General features: G+C 45.7%; 2 protein-coding genes across 4 annotated transcripts in view; one reads left to right on the top strand and one right to left on the bottom strand.

Moving 5' to 3' along the window:
• Positions 1–23,103, top strand: part of pik3r4 (phosphoinositide-3-kinase, regulatory subunit 4) — a 114,973-nt gene that overhangs the window by 9,912 nt on the left and 81,958 nt on the right. For all 3 annotated transcript variants that reach the window (XM_068056071.1, XM_068056061.1, XM_068056081.1), the window contains exons 2-5: positions 4,014–4,147; positions 7,461–8,043; positions 20,168–20,302; positions 20,424–20,645. In XM_068056071.1, coding sequence (XP_067912172.1) covers positions 4,014–4,147; positions 7,461–8,043; positions 20,168–20,302; positions 20,424–20,645 — 1,074 coding nt within the window. The remainder of the gene's footprint in view (positions 1–4,013; positions 4,148–7,460; positions 8,044–20,167; positions 20,303–20,423; positions 20,646–23,103) is intronic.
• Positions 1–23,103, bottom strand: part of si:dkey-118j18.2 (uncharacterized) — a 130,359-nt gene that overhangs the window by 100,283 nt on the left and 6,973 nt on the right. The gene's annotated exons all lie outside the window — the stretch shown is intronic.

Raw genomic sequence — 23,103 nt, 5'->3', positions numbered from 1 at the left:
TATATTCCCAATTGGCTATTTGTGCCGGCAGCTCACCAACCCTATTTACCACACTCCATGTGTTCACATACATGCACGGTAAACCTTATTTAGACCTTATTGCATTCCCATTTTACTCTAACTCCACTTAATGCCTGACTATTTCTTACTATCTATATTTCCCAATTCTTTGTGGACCTTGCTTTTCCCCTCTAATGTTACCTCCTGCTTCCAGTCCCCTGCCAAGTTCGTTTAAACCCTCCCCAACAGCACTATCAAACTGCCCTGCAAGGACTTCGGTCCCAGCTCCCCAAGAACCGATCCCAATGTCCCAGGAATCTAAAGCCCTCCCTCTTTACCATCTCTCCAGCCATGCATTCATCTGCTTTATCCTGTTTCTATACTCACTCGCGCGTGACACGGGGGGGTAATCCGGAGATTACTACCTTTGAGGTTCAACACACCATTAACATATTGTTTGCCTTTGCTCCGTGACCTTTTGGTCAGCTATGTGGCCTGGTCCAATCTACACCTCCTTTGTTTTCTCTTGCCCCACCCCCACCTCACTTGCTTATAACCTGTGACTTTTCTAATATTTGTCAGTTCCGAAGAAGGGTCACTGACCCGAAACGTTAACTCTGCTTCTCTTTCCACAGATGCTGCCAGACCTGCTGAGTGGTTCCAGCATTTCTTGTTTTTATTTGAGGTTCTGTTGCTGGTTTCTTTCCTAGCTCCCTAAAATCTGCCTGCAGGATCTCATAGCTCTTTCTGCCAATGTTTTTGGTACTGATATGGACCACAGCCGCTGGCTGTTCACCCTCTCCCACTCAGAGTGTGCTGCAGCCATTCAGTGACATTCTTGATCCTGGCACCAGGGAGGCAGCATACATTCTGGATTCACATCAGCCACAGAAATGCCTCTCTGTTCCCCTAACTATAAAATCTCCAGCACGATTGCCTTCCCAATCTTCCTCCTGCCCTCCCTCTATACAACTGAGCCAGCTGTGATGCCATGGTCTAGGCTCTGGCTGCACTCCCCAGAGGAACCATCATTCTCACCAGTGTTCAGATCGGTTGGAGAGTGAGATGCACTCGGGACTGGTGCATTACTTGCCTCGTCCTCTTTGACTGCCTGGCAGTTACCCATTCCCTATCTGGCTGCATAACTGTAAACTGTGGGGTGACCTATCACCAGAAATGTGGTATCCACCGGACTCTCGACCTCACTGATGCACCGCAGTGACGCCAGCTGCCACATAAGCTCTGAAACGCGGAGCTCGAACTACTCAAGCTGACGACACCTCCTGGACATGTGGTTGTCTAGGACATGAGAAGCATCCTTGAGTCCCCATACGTAACAGGACATGTACTCCACAGGACTGAGATGCCCTGCCATGCTTTTTATTTGACTATTAACTGAGTTAAAGATAAAAACTTAAGACGTCAATAAATAACTAGTGTCTCACTAGTTACTCACCCACCAGCTGCTTCCCTTGTGCGAACGTCAATTTATTTTATAGGGATTAACTGAAATATTTCACTTGGTTCTTATTATCTATATAGCTCAGAATTTAATTTACTGAAAATTTCAGTACCCTTTAGTGCTACTATTCCTTGTTATTTAATTTTACTATCCCCTACATTTGATTAAATAATTGAACACTGATTGTAATTCTAAGGTGTTAAATTGACTTTAGTTTTATGCTAATTAATTGATCTAGTCTTATTTTATATTTGATAAACTTTTAATTTAAGTTAAGAAAGTGACTCCTGACAACGTGGCGGCCCGCTGTAATCATCAGAGTGCTCCAAGCTGTGCAAATGCACAAACGGTCTCCTGTGCTCAGATGCTGCACATGCGCAGCCTACACGTTGCGTTGCCAGGACCAACTGGCGGATGCATAGGAAAATGCTCTTTCCCCACCCACCCTCCTCGGCCACTCACTCCGGGCTGCTCACTCCTGGCTTCCCCCCACCTCCCCCACCCACCATCCGGCTGCTCGTTCCTCGCTGCCCTTTCTCTGGCCGTTGGCTCCCTGCTTCACCCCCGTCCCACCCAATCCTCCCCGGTCCCCCCCGCCATTCCTCCCCACTTCAGCCCCCTGCCCCCCAATCCCTCCAGGCGCTAGCTCTATGCTGCGGGCAGCTTCCCTCCTCTCGGCCACTCACTGCGCCCGAAGAAGCAAAGCGGACCACGAGGGTTGATAGGGCGATTGTGGGGGGGGGGGTTGGGTGGAGTGGCTGAGAGGAGGGAAGCGGCCCATGGCCTAAAGCTAGCGTCTGGAGGGGTGGGGGTGAAGCCCGGAGCGAGTGGCCAGAGACCGGGATGGAGGGTGTGGGGGAGTGAGCGGCGGGAGAGTGGGATGGCACTGAAACCTCACAGAATTACGCAGGGTGTTCAGCACTGTCAGAGGTGCTGTCCTTCTGATGAGACTTTAAACATCACAATGTTCTCCGAGTATCAAACATGTCCATTGTGTGCTGCCAAGGGTTGAAGTTGTTTTTCTGTGATTAATTGAGCAGCACCATCTTTAATCCTAGCAGGTGCCTGAACATTGCAGACAGTGACGTTTCGGTCGATGAGGCTACATTTGTGCATGTGCTAGTACTGCATCCTTAAATTAATCAATATACTCAAGTGACTCCTTGTCCTGTGATGTCATTTGGCGATATAGCCCTGCCTCTCACCGCTGCTCACTCTCACCCTCCCTGACTGTCTCACCCTTTCTGACCACTCCAATCTCGCATTGCGCCTCTGACTGCTCTGCTCCAGGGCCTTGTCCCCTGTGATTGCTCCGCTCCCGGGCCTTGTTTCCTCATTATTTTACTAAGAAACTAACTAGTGTCCATCAGTACAAATGGTAAATGATTCTATAGTTTTTTCTAAATTTTACACTTGACGATATGCAAATGAGTGTGCAAAAGCTTGGCGGGAAAAAAACACTTCCCAAGACTTGTGCAATTTGCACCCAGTGGCCAATTGCATCCAAAGTGGAACTTTTACATGATTAACTCTAAACTACTTCCCTAAATATTACCAATATTAGTTACTTAAGGAAAAAATGGAGAGCAGTACAGAAGTCTTTAGATAGGGACATAGACTATTAATCCTAGGTTTTATGGTTTATGAAAATGGACCATCATTGATTCAATAGTATATTCTGTATTTTTAAAAATGTAATCTTAAGTGAACACTAGCAAATTGTATTTGAAAACATTTTGGGCAAGTGGCATGGGGGCAATTGATCAGTTCTAAACTGCTTTAATTTATTACAATTTCTCTAACTGCTAAGGAGTTCTTCTTGGGAGAGAAATTGCTGAGATTAAATGTTCCACTAGACCACATATTTTAAGATTAATTGCAGTACGTGTTTTCAGCTGATAGAATAAGTTTGACGGCATAGAACGTGTTTCTCTTAAGCTCACTTGCATAAAGAGTCAAGAATTTTGCTATAAAAGCAAAATACTGCGGATGCTGGCAACGTGAACTCTGTTTCTCTCACCACAGATGCTGAGTATTTCCGGCACTTTCTGTTTTTATTTCAGATTTGCAGCATTTTGCTTTTATTTTAGTGTTTAATTCCCTGCCACGTTTCTTCCAGGAATGCTTACCTTGAAGAAACTCTGCTTTTCTCTCCGATGGGATTTTCATTTCGAGTCATAGAGTCGTACAGCATAGAAACAGGCCCTTCAGCCCACTGCCTCCATGCCTATCTATACTAATCCTACCTACCTGCATTAATTCCATATCCCTCTAGGCCTTTCTCATTCAAGTACCTGTTCAGATGCCTCTTAAATGTTGCTCCTATTCCTATGTCTTTTACCTTGTTCACCTCCATTGCTTTCCATTTCCCTCCTGGTGTTTGGGGAGGAATTTTGATATTATGACTGTTAAATAGTTGGAAAATAATTTTTTATAGTTGGTGCGCAGTATATAATGCCCTTAGCACAAGTATGTATGTACATTTTGTGTGTGTATGTTTATTATATATAGTGTGTAATGTAACTACATAACTACATTTTTATTATTATAGGGTGTGTTATTGCAGAGCTGTTCACAGAGGGAGTGCCTATGTTTGATCTATCACAACTGCTGGCTTATAGAAATGGACATTTTTCCCATGAGCAGGTGCTGAATAAGATTGAGGACTTGAACATAAGATGTCTGGTAAGCATAGATAAACGGCTCAATGTTTTTTTGATATGCTGGTGTAAATGTGGCAGAATATGCAGCTTTTAAAACCATTGTTTAATATACTTGTTAGGACCAGGTGAGAAAGAGGTCTAGGGTTCCCTTTCAGCCTTCACCTGGTCTTGCTGTACAGGGTTTTGTTTTTAAACACACTGTTTTTAGCTTCCCCTTGGTGAATCCTTGTTTGCTGCTTTCCAATTATAAGGTAAAGAAACGAGCACAAACAGGCTTTCTTAGGTTTAAAGAAGAAAGGTGGAATTTTATTAAACTTAAACTCTAATTTGGTTGACGCCTACAGATACATGGCGCGCCCATGCTAGCATGCATACACAATACACACATGCAAGTAGAGACAGAAAAGAGCAGAAGAAAAATTAAAGTGGAAAAGTTTGAGGCAATATCTGAAGAGTTGTTATGGTTTTTCGGGCTCACTGTAGCGCCCTTTTGTAGGTAGATCTAGCTTTTTGTTGGGGCCCAGTATTCGTCTTAAACAGTGTTCACTGTAGGAGACTTTTCTCTCCTGGGGTTCATGTGTCTTCAGTCTGTTTTTGGAGTTCCGTGAGAAGGAAATGGGAGCAGACAGGAGAGGCTGTGGTGAGCCAGCCAGGTGAGGTCTTTTCAATCCAGGAGCAAAACAGCTTTCTGCAGGTTCTCGGCTCAAAACTGTACAATTCAGGAAAAAAAAAACCAGACTGCCAAGCAGGTTAGTCATGTGACAAACTGGTCTGACCACGTCTGTTTGTGGATTGTATTGGAGCAGGGGATAGCTCCTTTGTTCCCAAACACTGTCTGTTAATGTGCAAAAATGTCTTTCCAGCCAGGGGCCTGACAACCCCTTATAACAGGCCTCTCTTCTTCCCAGCAACAATTTTAAATTTAATGTCCACGTGGTGAAATTAATATGCCTAATTCTTGGCAGGTGGGGGCCTGCATAACACACTTCTCGTGGAGTGTTTTGGGTGGGGTTTTAACGTCACTCAAATAAATGCATAAAGCTTGCAAAATGATTGCTAAACCTCATCTCATTCATTGAGAATTTGGCCAAAACACTCTAATTTGCACAGCCAAGTTATCTCAGAGCACCAACATATGTTGTTCCATCAGTGGCATAATATTGGGAAAAAGGTGTACCATTTTGCAATAATCAAACTCTATAATATAAGAAAATATGCAGTGGTAATAAGGTACAGGTTCTGTTGCACTTCATTATAGCTGCTCTTAGTGAGTGAGCTTTTTATTACTTATTTTCAGGTTGTGGATAATGCTGTTGAGGCTGCATTTATTCCCCATCTGTAGTTGCCCTGACAACTAAGTGTTTTTTTTCACCTTACATGGCATTAAGAGTCAGATTGGGTGGAGGGTGTCTGGTTTCCTTCCCTGTATGAACCATTTGGCTTTATACACTCTGGCTGTTTTCCTGGTCATTTTTCTCACGCTAGCCAATAAATTGCCAGAGTTATTGAATCCACTTTTACAGCCTGCCATTGTGAGATTTGAGCTCTCAAACTATAGGTTGCTAGTACAGCACAATACTGCAGCGATTATCATGACCACTGTTAGGCTTCCATTAATAACGTATCCATATAAACCCCCAATTATTTTATACTTCTAAAAAGTTTTGTGATCATATTTTTGTAAAATTTGAACTCTTTTCCCCACTTATCACCACTTTGGTCTCCAAGGTGGTGACGTTTGTTGTTTCACAATTCCATGGGTCGCTGGTAGCCTTCCTTGCACAGTGGCCATTCTTTACATGTGAGCGTAGTTAGTGCACGTTAACTATTTGACTGTGGAGAGTATCATAAGTGAGCCCCATCCTTTTCTCACATTTTGTGTACACACTTCTGCATTCATGCTGTTTCCAAGAGATCCACTGGATAGCGATCATAGAGCAGGAACCCCGGGCCTCTTTATTTACTTATTTCCGCTCTTATTTCTTAGTACAAGGAGTTGAGGCTGTTTGGAGTGCCTGAAATCAAGTTCCACAGTACTGACTGTGAAATGAATTTCAAATCTTCAGGTATGCGTGGCTTAAAGAACAAAGAACAGTACCCCACAGGAACAGGCCATTCGGCCCTCCAAGCCTGCGCCGATCATGATGCCTGTCTAAACTAAAATCTTCTGCACTTCCAGGGTCCGTATCCCTCTATTCCCATCCTATTCATGTATTTGTCAAGATGCCTCTTAAAGGTCGCTATCGTACCTGCCACCACCTCCCCCGGCAGCAAGTTCCAGGCACTCACCACCCTCTGTGTAAAAAAACTTGCCTCGCACCTTAAACCTATGTTCCCTAGAAACTGACTCTTCCACCCTGGGAAAAAGCTTCTGACTATCCACTCTGTCCATGCCACTCATAACTTTGTAAACCTCTATTAGGTCGCCCCTCCACCTCCGTCGTTCCAGTGAAAACAATCCGAGTTTATCCAACCTCTCCTCATAGCTAATACCCTCCAGATCAGGCAACATCCTGGTAAACCTCTTCTGTACCCTCTCCAAAGCCTCCACATCCTTCTGGTGGTGTGGCGACCAGAATCGTACGCAATATTCCAAGTGTGGCCTAACTAAGGTTCTGTACAGCTGCAGCATGACTTGCCAATTTTTATACTCTGTGCCCTGACCGATGAAGGCAAGCATGCCGTATGCCTTCTTGACTACCTTATCCACCTGCGTTGCCACTTTCAGTGATCAGTGGACCTGTACGCCTAGATCTCTCTGCCTGTCAATACTCCTAAGGGTTCTGCCATTTACTGTATACTTCCCACCTGTATCAGACCTTCCAAAATGCATTACCTCACATTTGTCCAGATTAAATTCCATCTGCCATTTCTCCGCCCAAGTCTCCAACCTATCTATATCCTGCTGTATCCTCTGACAATCCTCAACACTATCTGCAACTCCACCAACCTTAGTGCTAGAGTTGGCAGTAAGTTAGCCCCAGAAAGCCATTGGAGGACCTCATTTTACAGTTTAAGTACCTCTTGGATTACCGATCTGGTAATCCTTTGTCCATTGCATCAAAGTACCATCGTTGCTTGAAAGGCCAAATGGTCACATAATAAGTCAATATTCCAAATGTAATACCTAATCAAAAATTTTTATGGAGCACTATGATGATTATCATCAGTTTTTCTAAGTTGATTACTACTTTTAGTGCTACCTCTGTCCCATGGGGTATCATGAAAGCAATTCCTATAATTAGAATTGGTTTGGCTGGTTCTGTTATACTTGAGCAATATCTACTCATTTATCTTTTCTTTAAAGATCGGAATATTCTCTTTTTGTATTACAGGTCAGTCAGATGATTCAGCGTGACCCAGATACACGCTTAACAGCTGAGGACTATCTTAAACAACAGAGTGGTAGAGCTTTCCCAGAACTGTTTTACACTTTTCTGCAGCCATACATGGCACAGTTTGCAAAAGAGACTTTCCAGTCTGCTGATGAACGTATCCTGGTAATAAGGAAAGACCTAGAAAATATTCTGCAAAATGTTTGTGGAGAAGACCAAACTGAGAAAAATGATGGAGAAACAAAAGAGCATAGTTTGGTTATTTTGGTGTCTGTTATCACTTCTTGCTTGCAGACACTCAAGTACTGTGATTCTAAGCTAGCTGCTTTGGAACTGATTCTTCATTTGGCACCCAGGCTAAGTGGAGAGATTCTGCTTGATCGTATAACGCCTTATCTCTTGCATTTTGCCAATGACCCCATACCGAGGGTACGAGCTGAAGCGGTCAGGACACTGACAAAGGTCCTAGCTCTTGTCAAAGAGGTGCCCCGCAATGATGTCAATATTTACCCTGAGTACATTTTACCAGGTATTGCCCACTTAGCTCAGGATGAAGCAACACTTGTCAGATTGGCATATGCAGGTAAGGATTGTAGAAATTTTGACTGTGTTCTATAGTGGATTCCTAGTATGTACCAGTTACATATGCTATGTGCTCAGTTGACTAGCTTCATCTGATTAAGTGACAACCTTTGTGTTTAAAATTCTTTAAATTAAAATAAGGAAGAAGTGCCTTTGAGAAACTAAACAGAAGTAACATGTTTTATGTCCTCATTCACGAGTTACCTGGTCAACCTTCCTTATGGAAATAGTTCATTTTACACTGCTGTCCATGACATCTTGTCTACTGTAACAAAACTTAAGAAATATATAGATATTGATTCAATGAAACATTTTTTTACACAAATCGGGATCCATTTACAGGGATGTACAAGATTTTCATCAAAATATAATGAATGTTGTGACTCAATGTTTAAACAACAGAACAAAAAAATTGGACTAGTAGCGATCTTTTATGCCAGATGCATGCAAATGGTCAGCTACGAGTGTTACGTACAAATGGTAATTTTGGTTTAAATAGAAAAGTGAGCTGCAAATCTGAAATAAAAACATAAATTGCTGAAATACTCAGCAGGTCAGACACTATCCGTGGAGAGAGAAACAGAGTTAATGGGCGGAATTTAATGTCCCACACCACCCCCCCCCCCCACTCCCCTCCCGCCCCGCAAGAGATGGAAGAGCCTGTGGAGTTGTGACGGAAGATGTGGGGGGGGGGGGGGGCAGAAGCCCGCTGCATTGCAATTAAGTCAGGGGTGGGAAAGGCTGAAGATGGCGTTTCTGCCCAAAGACCAATTGAAGCCCTAAGTGGCCAATCTGTAGCCACTTAAGGGCCTCTTCCTGCACGCGGAGGACCCCTGGCAGCAAAGACTGTACCTCCAGAAACATCCCCCTCTACCCTTGTTGCGCACCCTCCCACCCCCCCCCCCCCCCATCACTGGGGCCTGCTGGATTGGCCCGGGCAACCCTGCCTCACTCACCTCTGGTCCAGGTCTCCAATGTTGGGCCTAGTCCCAGGCCTCCTCTAGTACCAGCAGTGGCCACTGCTCACGGGGGCAATGCAGATAACACTGAGCTGCCGGCCCTTGTTTGCCCAGAAGCTCTTGGAAGTGGGATCCCTGTCCTTAAAGGGACAGGCATCCTGGTGCCGGGCACTTAAGTGCCCGAGTGCCATTGAATTGCATCGGGAGGGCTCTGAAAGGCTGTGGCAAGATTTCCCTCACCTTTTTGGCCCAGCACCGGAAGCCCCACCGGCACAACTAAACTCAGCCCAGTGTTTCAATTCAATGATCTTTCATCAGAATAATAAATTGTTCTGTTTCTGAGCAGAAAAACAGAGATCAGATGGTGGTGTTACACCAATGTGTTTTGTTGAATGATAATTTTCTTTGGTCCACTGGCTGGCGATCTGAATTTGCATTTTTTTTTTAAAAAGACAAACTGACAGCAAAGTCATCCTTTCAGCTTAAGATGATCACCTAATTTGCAAGACTGTATCCTATTTTGCAGTGGTTATAAGGAGAGAGACTAAATGTCTGCTAAGTCCCCAGCAAGAACCAAGACCCAGGAAGTTTAAAGGCAAGCAGAGAAATACTGCTAAATGCTACGTTTGAATGACTGAGTGACTGTCATGTGACAAGCCCCTCATCATCTGTGGTTTTAAGCTGTATTTTTTCTCTGCAACAGTGAAGAAACTGAACTCTGACATGAGCAGACCCTAAGTGGGGGGTTCCTCTCTATCTCGCTCCATTCCAGCTTGAAAGCTTTCAAATCCTGCTTTGTGACTGACCACCTCTGCATACTCCAGCTACAATCAGAAACCCCGTTGGAGGAAATCATCCACATCACTATCTCCGAGAGACTCACCGAACCAATCATCTACCTCTTCAAACTAAAAGCCTCAGGACCGCTGAATTCAGCTAGAAGCCAGCCGAATCACCAATCTTCATAGACTTGATACCCATTTTTCTTCAGATGGACACAAACTCAACCAATCTACCTTACCCCACCTCTGCAACCTATTTGTGTGTGTGTAAACCTCCAGAGTGTGTGTGAGAGTGAAAGTTGGTGCATTGTTATTTTATTTGTTTTACGTACAATAAAGTTACCTGTTTCTTTGTTAACTCAAGAAAAGCTGTCTGATTGGTTCTTGTTATGATCATCGCAAGTAAGTAATCAAACATCGACTGAATTGGCCAGTACATCCACTTTAAGAAAGAATTAAACCTGCTGTGGTCAAACAGGGAGAGGGAAAAGAGGACAGCTCTTCAGCCCCTCCTCACTTGACTGTAACAGAAATTTGGGGCTCACGTTTGGGATCAAACCCAAAGACAAATGGGAAATTGTAAGTGGGAAACCAAATTGAGCCCTAGCAATAATTTAAAAACTTCAATGCAGGTTTTTGTTTTGTGATTTTTCAGTGTTACGGTACTAAAATAACCACATTCGAGGCCAGTACCTTCCTAAAAAAAGAGTAAAGTAACTTGGGCCAGGCTAAAAGCCCCATCTGTTGAAGAGTTGAGGAATGTAGCTGGGTAGTTGGAGATTACTATCCATCCAAAAGCTAGGAAGCCTGAAATCCTAAAACTTGTGGCCAACCATTTTAAAATTGACACAGAAGAACTGGAGATAGGCACAGAATCTGGAACAGACAAAGTAACATTAACTAAGGTACAACTACAACAGAGGAGACTAGAATTAGAATTCCAGGAAAGGGAGAAAGAAAGATAGTTCCAGAAACGGAAGGAAGAGAGGGAATTCAAGTTAAGGCAGCTCAAACTGAATAGGGAAAGACCTAATGTACCCAGTGAAAGCACAGTTAGTGAGGGAGTTACGCCTAGCTCAGGACTAGGTGTTGTGTTCTTAAAGTTCTCCCAGTTGATACCAAAGTTCAATGAGGGGCATGTGGAAGCATTTTTCGTCTCTTTTGAAAAGCTTGCAAAACAGTTGAAGTGGTCAGCAGACAGCTGGACACTGTCATTGCAAAGCAAACTAACAGGAAAAGCCTATGAGGTTTATTCAATGTTGCCTGATGTGGGTTCATCAGATTATGAGATGACTAAAAATGCTATTCTGAGTGCATACGAGCTGGAGGCGTACTGCCAAAAATTCCAAACTCTCCGAAAGCAGTTGGAATAAACTTGCATAGAGTTCAAAAGTGTTAAGCAACTCGCTTTCGACCGATGGTTAAGAGCACTTAAGATAGAGCTCACCTGTGAAAACCTCAGAGAGGTGATCTTCCTCCAGGAGTTCAAATATTCACTTCCCCTTTCCATAAGAAACCATGTGGAGGAACAAAAGGTTCCAAGAGCCAGGCAGGCAGCAATCCTGGATGATGATTGTACACTTATTCACAAGCCTTGCTTCAAGGGAAACTCCTCTTAGTCACTCCAAAATCCTGAAAAGAGTAGAAGGTACGAGAGTGATAGGAGGATGAACAGCCATAAGCGAGAAGGGAGAGCTGGAAACACAGGGCCCTCCTCAGGCCAAAAAGAAAGGTTCTGAGAACAGGAGTGACACCCAGAAGCCAATATATTTCGATTGTAACAAGGCAGGTCACTGTCAAGCTGACTGCTGGAAGTTATGGGGAAAACCCATAGATTTAGTCAGGGTACACCAGACCAATGCAGGAAAAGGGGCCCTGATGGAAAACACAGCAGACCAGGCTGTGGCTTTAACTGTGGTAGTAAAACCCAGTAAACCTACCACAGAGAGTGCAGGAAAACGTAACAAAATCCCTGAGAGTTACCAGGAATTTGTGTCCAGAGGAAAAGTGACCCCATACCCCTCGAATGAGGCAAGTAAGCCCATAGTTATACTTAGGGATACAGCGGCCACCCAGTCCCTTCTGCTGGGAAAAGGCATGACGTTATCACCAGACAGTGCGTTGAATACTGGAGTGTTAGTAAATGATATCGGAGGAAAGTATATGCCCATACCTTTAAGGGTGAACCTGGAGTGCAATCTTGTTTCAGGACCAGTAATCGTGGGGATTGTCCCTAGTTTACCTGTGGACAGGGTCAATCTGCTCTTGTGAATGATCTTGTGGGGGTGAAGGTGGTAGCTTCCCCATTGGTTTTAGAGAGACTGAAAGAGGTCAGGGAGACGCAAGTTACTGGAAAAGGTCCCTAGCACTTTTCCTGACTGATGACCCGGTCCATGGCCAAACAAGCTCCGTCAGAGGAGGCTGAACTGGCATTGCAGACAGATGACCCTACTGTCTGGTTATCTGAAACCTTTGGGGAATAGAGGATAGGTTAAATAGATCCTTCTTGGTCGAGGCTCAGCAAGCCGACCCAGGGTTAAAAAAAGTTAGCACAGAATGCCCAAGGTGAAGCAGAGGGGGGTCCAGGGTGCTACTGTTTAAAGGATGAGGTACTGATGAGGAAGTGGAGACCTCCTCACAGACCTGCAAACGAAGAGTGGACACTGGTTCACCAGGTAGTGGTGCTGCCGAGATACCGTAGGGAAATATTGAGAATAGCCCACGAGATTCCAATGGCTGGACATCTCTGTATCAGAGAAACACAAGTCCGCATCAGACAGCATTTTCACTGGCCACAACTCCACAAGGACATGGTGGAATTCTGTAAGACTTGCCATATGTGCCAGGTTGTGGGAAGCCTCAACCTGCAATAAAACCTGCACCCCTAATTCCCATATTGGCTTTTGAGGAACCATTCAAAGGAGTGCTGGTAGATTGTGTGGGGCCCCTGCTGAAAACAAAAGGGGGCTACCAGTATCTTCTTATTGTGGATGTGGCTGCTCGATTTCTGGAGGCTATCCCTCTAAGAATTATCTCTGGTAAGGTAGTGGTGGAGGGGCTAACCCAATTCTTCACCCAATATGGGCTGCCTGCTGAGATCCAATCGGATTAGGGCACAAATCTTGTGTCCAGTATTTTTCAAAAGGTCATGGGTAATCTGGGTATAACCCAGCTAAAGTCCTCAGCCTACCGCCCACAGTCAGAAGGGGCTTTGGAGCGGTACCACCAGACCCGAAAGACAATGATCAGGGCATACTGCTATGAGTACCCCCATGACTGGGACAAAGGGCTGGGCTTTCTTCTGACCTTTTGGTCAGCTATGTGGCCTGGTCCAATCTAGACCTCCTTTGTTATCTCTTGCCCCACCCCCACCTCACTTGCTTATAACCTGTGACTTTTCTAATATTTGTCAGTTCCGATGAAGGGTCACTGACCCGAAACGTTAACTCTGCTTCTCTTTCCACAGATGCTGCCAGACCTGCTGAGTGGTTCCAGCATTTCTTGTTTTTATTTCTGGGCTTTCTTCTGTTTGCTAACTAGAGACTCACCTAATGAGTCCACCAGCTTTATTCCCTTTGAATTAGTTTATGGACACGAGGTGAGAGGTCCTCTAAAACTAATTAAGGAGATGTTTTTGGGACACTGGGATGAATCTTACTTATTAGACTACATCTCCATGTTCTGCGACCAGCTCACCAGAGTCTGTGAAGTGGCTCAGGAACACCTAAAAAATCTCCCAGACAGCTATGAAAAGACAGGTGGATAAATATGCCAAGGCCAGAAACACTTCAGCCCGGAGACCATGTGTTAGTGCTATTACCAATACAGGGAGAACCATTGAAAGCCCGGTTCAGTGGCCTGTGCAGAGTAATAAAGCGAATTTGTCAGGTGAATTATATAATTGACACCCCAGATCATGGGAAGAAGCAAAGGCTGTGCTGCGTCAGTATGTTAAAACAGGAAGGGAGCAAATGAACAAGCACAAGTCTGTCAGGCAGTCAGGAAAGAGGAGGGCGAAAGGGACAGTGAGGACGAGTTAGAGGAAGACCTGGAGGATTTCCAAATCGAATCCCCTACCGTTTGGTTAGCTAACACTGAAATGTTAGGGAAATAAGACACCATACTCTCCTATTTTAATGCAGAACAGAGAGGAGACCTAACAAGGCTGCTCACAGCGTTTAAAGGGATCTGCAGGGACAAACCAGGGTGCACAACTCTAACCCTACACCATGTGGATGTGGGAGAGCTCCTCCTATCAAACAAAATTCCTATCGCCAAGGTCCCAGGAAACCGAGACAAGGTCGGGAGGAATAAAAGACTAAAGACCTAGAAATTAAAGATTTAAATTCTGAAGGGAGACGCAGAAAAACTCAGACGCCAAAGGAAAACCCTAAGCCCAAAAACGTTTTTGTAGTAGATTTAGAGGGTGCTGATGGTGGTGGTGACTACAAGTCAAGCATCCTAACTGAGGAGGAATTGTGGGCAAGGCTGGATGAGCGCAGGAAAAAACATGTACAAAAAAGCACTGGATGATCTTCACAAAGTTATGAACAACTTTGAATCCAGGGTTGAGCTCACTGATATAGAGAAACTGAAAAAGGAATATTTTGTAGAAATACATGAGGAAATTTGGTGAATGCTGGAGCAGAAGCTGATTGAGTCCATTCAAAGCAGTTGAAGTTCCCCATTTGTGCTCGTGCACAATTCTGGATGAATAAGAAAACTAGAGCATGGCTATGACAGATTGATGACTATGTATGTACAGTTTCTGTTTTATTTGTGGCCTCATAATGAAATGTTCCTGTTGTCACATTTCATTTCACATAGTGGGGAGGTGTTAAGTTAATGTGTTTTGTTGAATGATAATTTTCTTTGGTCCACTGGCTGGAGATCTGAATTTGCATTTTATTTTTAAAAAGACAAGCTGACAGCAAAGTCATCCTTTCAACTTAAGATGAACACCTAATTTTCACGACTGTATCCGACACTGCAAGAGACGGAATGTCTGCTAAGTCCCCAGCAAGAACCAAGAGCCAGGAAGTTTAAAGGAACTACCTGTTCTCTCAGCAAGCAGAGAAATACTGCTAAATGCTATGTTTGATTCACTGAGTGACTGTCATGTGACGAGCCCCATCCCATATGTGGTTTTAAGCTGTTATTTTACTCTGCAGCAGAGAAGAAGCAACTGGACTCTGAGCAGACCTTAAGTGGGTCTTTGTCTCTCTCTCTCTTTCTTTCTCTCTTTTCTCTCCTCTCTCTCTCTCTCTCCCCCTCTCTCTCTTTCCTTCTCTATCTCTTTCCTTCTCTCTCTCCCCCTCTCTCTTTCCTTCTCTCTCTCCCTCCCTCTCTCTCTCTTTCCTTCTCTCTTTCCTTCCCTCTCTCTCTGTCTTCCTTCCCTCTCTCCCTCCCTCTCTCTCTCTCTCTCTCTCTCTTTCCTTCTCTTACTTCCCTCTCTCTCTCTCTCTCTCTCTCTCTCTCTTTCCTTCTCTCTCTCCCTCTCTCACTCTCTCTTTCCTTCTCTCTCTCCCTCTCTCTCTCTCTCTTTCCTTCTCTCTCTCTCTCCCTCTCTCTCTCTCTTTCCTTTCTCTCTCTTTCTTTCTCTCTTTTTCCACTCTCTTTCTTTCTCTCTCTTTTTCCCTCTCTCTTTCCCTGTCTCTCTCTCTCCCCCTCTCTCTCTTTTCCCCTCTCTCTCTTTTCCCCCCTCTCTCTCTCTCTTTTCCCCTCTCTCTCTCTCCTTTCCCCCTCTCTCTCTCTCCTTTCCCCCCTCTCTCTCTCTCCTTTCCCCCTCTCTCTCTCTCTCCTTTCCCCCTCTCTCTCTCTCTCCTTTCCCCCTCTCTCTCTCTCCTTTCCCCCTCTCTCTCTCTCTCCTTTCCCCCTCTCTCTCTCTATCCTTTCCCCCTCTCTCTCTCTCCTTTCCCCCTCTCTCTCTCTCCTTTCCCCCTCTCTCTCTCTCCTTTCCCCCTCTCTCTCTCTCCTTTCCCCCTCTCTCTCTCTCCTTTCCCCCTCTCTCTCTCTCCTTTCCCCCTCTCTCTCTCTCCTTTCCCCCTCTCTCTCTCTCCTTTCCCCCTCTCTCTCTCTCCTTTCCCCCTCTCTCTCTCTCTCCTTTCCCCCTCTCTCTCTCTCCTTTCCCCTCTCTCTCTCTCCTTTCCCCCTCTCTCTCTCTCCTTTCCCCTCTCTCTCTCTCTCCCTTTCCCCCTCTCTCTCTCTCCTTTCCCCCTCTCTCTCTCTCCTTTCCCCCTCTCTCTCTCTCCTTTCCCCTCTCTCTCTCTCTCCTTTCCCCCTCTCTCTCTCTCCTTTCCCCCTCTCTCTCTCTCCTTTCCCCCTCTCTCTCTCTCCTTTCCCCCTCTCTCTCTCTCCTTTCCCCCTCTCTCTCTCTCCTTTCCCCCTCTCTCTCTCTCCTTTCCCCCTCTCTCTCTCTCCTTTCCCCCTCTCTCTCTCTCCTTTCCCCCTCTCTCTCCTCCTCCTTTCCCCCTCTCTCTCTCCTTTCCCCCTCTCTCTCTCTCCTTTCCCCCTCTCTCTCTCTCCTTTCCCCCCTCTCTCTCTCTCCTTTCCCCCTCTCTCTCTCTCCTTTCCCCCTCTCTCTCTCTCCTTTCCCCCTCTCTCTCTCTCCTTTCCCCCTCTCTCTCTCTCCTTTCCCCCTCTCTCTCTCTCCTTTCCCCCCTCTCTCTCTCTCCTTTCCCCCTCTCTCTCTCTCCTTTCCCCCTCTCTCTCTCTCCTTTCCCCCTCTCTCTCTCTCCTTTCCCCCTCTCTCTCTCTCCTTTCCCCCTCTCTCTCTCTCCTTTCCCCCCTCTCTCTCTCCTTTCCCCCCCTCTCTCTCTCCTTTCCCCCCCTCTCTCTCTCCTTTCCCCCCCTCTCTCTCTCCTTTCCCCCCCTCTCTCTCTCCTTTCCCCCCCTCTCTCTCTCCTTTCCCCCCCTCTCTCTCTTCCTTTCCCCCCCTCTCTCTCTCCTTTCCCCCCCTCTCTCTCTCCTTTCCCCCCCTCTCTCTCTCCTTTCCCCCCCTCTCTCTCTCCTTTCCCCCCCCTCTCACTCTCCTTTCCCCCCCTCTCTCTCTCCTTTCCCCCCCTCTCTCTCTCCTTTCCCCCCCTCTCTCTCTCCTTTCCCCCCCCTCTCTCTCTCCTTTCCCCCCCTCTCTCTCTCCTTTCCCCCCCTCTCTCTCTCCTTTCCCCCCCTCTCTCTCTCCTTTCCCCCCCTCTCTCTCTCCTTTCCCCCCCTCTCTCTCTCCTTTCCCCCCCTCTCTCTCTCCTTTCCCCCCCTCTCTCTCTCCTTTCCCCCCCTCTCTCTCTCCTTTCCCCCCCTCTCTCTCTCCTTTCCCCCCCTCTCTCTCTCCTTTCCCCCCCTCTCTCTCTCCTTTCCCCCCCTCTCTCTCTCCTTTCCCCCCCTCTCTCTCTCCTTTCCCCCCCTCTCTCTCTCCTTTCCCCCCCTCTCTCTCTCCTTTCCCCCCCTCTCTCTCTCTTTCCCCCCTCTCTCTCTCCTTTCCCCCCCTCTCTCTCTCCTTTCCCCCCCTCTCTCTCTCCTTTCCCCCCTCTCTCTCTCCTTTCCCCCCTCTCTCTCTCCTTTCCCCCCCTCTCTCTCTTTCCCCCCTCTCTCTCTCTTTCCCCCCTCTCTCTCTCCTTTCCCCCCCTCTCTCTCTCCTTTCCCCCCCTCTCTCTCTCCTTTCCCCCCCCTCTCTCTCTCCTTTCCCCCCCTCTCTCTCTCCTTTCCCCCCCTCTCTCTCTCCTTTCCCCCCTCTCTCTCTCCTTTCCCCCCTCTCTCTCTCCTTTCCCCCCCTCTCTCTCTCCTTTCCCCCCTCTCTCTCTCCTTTCCCCCCCCTCTCTCTCTCCTTTCCCCCCCTCTCTCTCTCTCCATTTCCCCCCTCTCTCTCTCTCCATTTCCCCCCCTCTCTCTCTCTCCATTTCCCCCCTCTCTCTCTCTCCATTTCCCCCCCCTCTCTCTCTCCATTTCCCCCCCCCTCTCTCTCTCCATTTCCCCCCCCCCTCTCTCTCTCCATTTCCCCCCCCTCTCTCTCTCTCCATTTCCCCCCCCTCTCTCTCTCCATTTCCCCCCCCCTCTCTCTCTCTCCATTCCCCCCCCCTCTCTCTCTCCATTTACCCCCCCCCCCTCTCTCTCTCCATTTCCCCCCCCCCTCTCTCTCTCCATTTCCCCCCCCCCTCTCTCTCTCCATTTCCCCCCCCCCTCTCTCTCTCCATTTCCCCCCCCCCCCTCTCTCTCTCCATTCCAGCTTGAAAGCTTTCAATTCCTCCTTGTTGGCTGACCGCCTCTGAATGCTCCAGCTACAATCAGAAACCACATTGGAGGAAATAATCCACATCGCTATCTCCAAGAGACTCACCAAACCAGTCATCTACCTCTTCAAACTAAAAGCCAGCTGATTCACCAATCTCCACAGACTGTATACCGATTTTATTTTTCCTGTGGACGCTAACTCAACCAATCTACCTTTCCCCACTCTCTAACCTATTTGTGTGCGTATGTGTGTGTAAACCTCCAGAGTGTGTGAAGTTGGCACATTGTTATTTTATTAGTTTGGTTTAGGTCGAATAAAGTTCACTCAAGAAAACCTGTCCAATTGGTTCTTCTTATAATCATAGCAAGTAAGTAATCAAACAGTGACTGAATTGGCCAGTACATCCACTGTAAGAAAAAATGAAACCCGTTGTGGTCAAACAGGGAGAGGGAAAAGAGCGAAGCCCTTCAAGCACTCCTCACTTGATGTAACGGTGTCATGAGATGTTGATTATATACCCCAAAAGCTTTCAGCTAAGTGTCCATAATCCGCAAATCACAGTAACCAGTCTGACCTTTGTAACTACCATGCTGGCTTGCCAGAGGAAAAGCTTTACTCCTGCAGGAATGTTATTCCTGCTGGTATTTCTAAAATTGGCACAAGTCACCCTTGGGTGACAGATTAAGTGGGACTGAGATTGCAATTCCTCTCTCTTGCTCAAGAGTATAATAACCTTGTCTCGTACCTACAATACCATCTCTGCTGGTGCTTTTTTAATGAGTAAAATACATCGCTGTTCACATCTTCAGTCTGTCTTTTAATGCAGGCTTTGCAAGCACTAAGGCCATGATTTTAACCCTGTCTGGCCGGATGTCAAGCAGGAGTCAATGCAGAGTTCAGTGAGGCCCTGCTGTTAAAATTAGCAGTGCCTCCTGTTCTCTGATTTTGCCAGATCATGCCCTGCCACCGGGCTCCCCTGCACTCTTTCCATCCTCCTGATAATATTGAGGCCTATGTCTTGGCACTGAAATGCGACATCACCATATGCCAGTGCATGAGTGAGACATTTGGAACTTAGAGAGATATATCACTGCTACCAACATAAATGAGAATGATTATGTTTCTGACTTTTTAAATTGGGGAACGAAATTCATTCAATCTGGATTAATGTTCAACACAAGGTAATGCATTTTGGAAGGTCTAATGCAGGTGGGAAGTATACAGTAAATGGCAGAACCCTTAGGAGTATTGACAGGCAGAGAGATCTGGGCGTACAGGTCCCCAGGTCACTGAAAGTGGCAACGCAGGTGGATAAGGTAGTCAAGAAGGCATGCGGCATGCTTGCCTTCATCGGTCAGGGCAGAGAGTATAAAAATTGGCAAGTCATGTTGCAACTGTACAGAACTTTAGTTAGGCCACACTTAGAATATTGCGTGCAATTCTGGTCGCCACACTACCAGAAGGACGTGGAGGCTTTGGAGAGGGTACAGAAGAGGTTTACCAGGATATTGCCTGGTCTGGAGGGCATTAGCTATGAGGAGAGGTTGGTTAAACTCGGATTGTTTTCACTGGAACGATGGAGGTGGAGGGGCGACATGATAGAGGTTTACAAAGTTATGAGCAGCATAGACAGAGTGGATAGTCAAGCTTTTTCCCAGGGTGGAAGAGTCAGTTACTAGGGGGCATAGGTTTAAGGTGTGAGGGGCAAAGTTTAGAGGGGATGTGCGAGGCAAGTTCTTTTTACAGAGGATGGTGAGTGCCTGGAACTTGCTGCCGGGGGAGGTGGTGGAAGCAGGTACGATAGCGACGTTTAAGAGGCATCTTGACAAATACATGAATAGGATGGGAATAGAGGGATACGGTCCCCGGAAGTGCAGAAGGTTTTAGTTTAGGCAGGCATCAAGATCGGCGCAGGCTTGGAGGGCTGAATGGCCTGTTCCTGTGCTGTACTGTTCTTTGTTCACTGTCCACTATTTTCAATTCTCCTTTGGTGGAATATTGAGCCATAATAGAATAGTACTTGAGAGCTTTATAACTTTTAATAATTGTGCCAAATGGGCAAAGCACTTGCTATAATGTTTCAGGAAGCACAGTATCTGTTTTGGTGAAAGTTACTCTCTGAACTGTCTTCCACTAAGTCATGTTATTGTATTTGAACAGAAAACATTGCACTTTTGGCTGAGACCGCTCTCCGATTTTTAGAAATAGTCCAATTAAATAATTTGAATGTGGAAAGCGAGCTAAATGGTGAGGAAACAGAAGAAATGTTACACCCCAATGAAAACTATGACTCAGGTATTTCTTTTGCATTAAAAGTTATAAACCTTTTTGTTCTCTAAATCTTAAGATGTAAGTGTTCAAATTTCTTGAAGCCTGTAGTTGAGTACTAATACTGAACTGAATCCTATGTTTGTAGAATTGCAAGCTCTCCATGAGATGGTTCAGCAAAAAGTGGTGACGCTGTTGAGTGACCCAGAAAATATAGTGAAGCAGACTTTAATGGAGAATGGTATAACTCGGCTTTGTGTATTCTTTGGACGTCAAAAGGCTAATGATGTTCTCTTGTCGCACATGATCACCTTTTTGAATGATAAGAATGATTGGCATCTTCGAGGTGCATTCTTTGATAGTATTGTTGGTAAGTACAGAACCTATTTGCGGCAGTATGAGGCCAGTATTGCACTATAGGTAATTATGTCCATTATGCTGTAAAATTAGAACAATGGATTTCAGTTGAAAAAGATTGATTTTGAAACTATTTCTTATTCTATGTATTGGCCTATATAAAAGAAACATACTACTTTTTAATGTTAATTTTTATAAATAGAAAACAAAATTAATTTAATGCTGGGCCTTTTTTTTAAAAAAAGCTCATGGGACCTTTTTTACCTAATGTTTAGATTAAATAATAGGAGTTAATTATGTGATATTGATTTCCTGATGTACAGAGCAATTGTCTGTCTTCTGGATATTCTTGAGATACTTACTGTTGATACTGTTGTTGAGATACTTAGGCTAAAACAAAGCATATTCTGCCTGAACCGTTGAGAATTCTCCGGTCCAACTGCATTTTACTGGTCTGATTCTTATGCCTTATGCCAGACAAGTAACTAATCCGAGCTAGTGTGGATTTCATACCTTACTTTACCCCTTCCATCAGATGTGGTTCAGTCATGATTGCCCTTTCCCATCTTGTGAAATTCTACCCCTCATGTCTGGTGCTTTGATTAGTCTGAGGCATTCCAAGCCTACTTCATCTCATAATGTCTGCAAATGCACTATTAGAACTTGTAAGGACAAGTTTATTGAAGAAAAAAAAGATTTTGGCATTGCTAATGGTGACTTGCAGCTTTTGTGAATTCTACTACTTTCCATGTCTCTCCATCCTACTGCTGCAGCCATGAGAAAATTGATCTTTTTGGCTTTCTTTTCTCCTCAAACTGTAACCTTGATCATATCTGGGCAGCTGAGAACTGTTGCTTGCAGTTCCTGTGCCATGTGGGACTTCAGGACATTTCATGCATCTTGGGGGAACCACATGTGTAGGAAGTGTATCCAGCTGCTTGAACTTGAGCTCAGGGTTTCCGAGCTTGATGGGCAGCTGGAATCACTGCAAAGCATCAGTGAGGCTGAGTGTTTCCTGGATAGTTCATTCCAGGAGGTAGCCATCCATCTGCTATCCTGAACACTCTCTCCCTGAGGGGTGGCTATCTAGAAGAGTAAGAAGTACAGGAGTCTTCAGAGTGTGTGTCACTCTCAAACCAGTACTCTGCATCAGAGACTACAGAGAGAGTAGACACCTTGAAGGAGCGCAGTCCAGATCGGGGTACCAATGGGCGGGGAACTGCACGGGGTGGGGTGCGCGGTCAAGAGCAAAGTGTAGAGGTGCAGTTGTTATAGGAGATTCCATAGTTAGGGGGACAACAGGCATTTCAAGAAGAATAGGAAGCGAGGTAAATGTGGAGGGGTAGCACTGTAAATCAAGGGTGGCATTGGTGCAATAGTTAGAGATGACCTTGGTTCAGGATGTCAGGATGTAGAATCAGTTTGGGTGGAGATGAGGAATAGGAGGGGAAAGAAGTCACTAATGGGAGTGGTCTACAGGCTTCCTAACAGTAACCACAATGTAGGACAAAGTATTCAAGAAGAAATATTGGGTGCTTGTGATAAAGGGACGGCAATAATCATGGGTGATTTTAATCTACATGTAAACTGGAAAAGTCAGATTGGAAATATTAGTCTGGATGAGGAGTTCATAGAATGATAGTTTCTTAGAGCAGCACATCCTGGAACCAACCAGAGAGCAGGTTATATTAGACTTAGTATTGTGTAATGTGACAGGATTAATTAATCTCATAGTGAAGGCACTTTTAGGTAGCAGTGTCCACAATATGATTGAATTTTACATCCTGTTTGAAAGTGGGTCTAAGACTAATATTTTAAACTTAAATAAGGGCAACTATGTGGGCATGAAAGCTGAGCTAGCTGAAGTGAATTGGGTTACTAGACTAGGAGATAGATCAATAGAGAAGCAGTGGCAGACATTTAAGGGGATATTTTCAGAATACTCTAAGTATATTCCTACTATAAAGAAAAAGTCTAAGGGGAGGACCCACCGTCTGTGGATAACTAAAGGCAACAGAGGACATACCCTCAGCATAGGATATACTGTTGAAGACAGAGCTACCTGGAGATGGATGAGAACCAGTGGCGCAGGAGATGGCCACTCACCAGGCAATTGGTCACAGATATCTGTGCACTTGCTGCAGAAGACCTTGCAGCATTGATCACCATGCCCTGCCAGTAGCTGACAAAGTCACTGTGGCCTTCAACTTATTTGCTTCTGGCTCCTTCTAAGGATGAGCTCTGGACTTTGGTGGCATTCAACAAATGGCTGCACACCACTATATCTCATAGGTCACTGATGCCCTATTTGCCAGAGCTGGATAGTACATTCGCTTCCAGAGAGACGCAGCCTCGCAGGTATAAAGGGCATTGGGTTTCGCCTCCTTCGCTGGATTTTCCCCAGGCACAGGGCATCATCGATTGCACCCTTGTGGCCATCTCGGCACCCAGTGACTGGCCAGTCAGGTTCG

Source organism: Heterodontus francisci, chromosome 2, assembly GCF_036365525.1.
Source record: "Heterodontus francisci isolate sHetFra1 chromosome 2, sHetFra1.hap1, whole genome shotgun sequence".
Taxonomy (NCBI): Eukaryota; Metazoa; Chordata; class Chondrichthyes; order Heterodontiformes; family Heterodontidae; genus Heterodontus; species Heterodontus francisci.
This window is presented reverse-complemented; position numbering and strand designations above follow the sequence as displayed.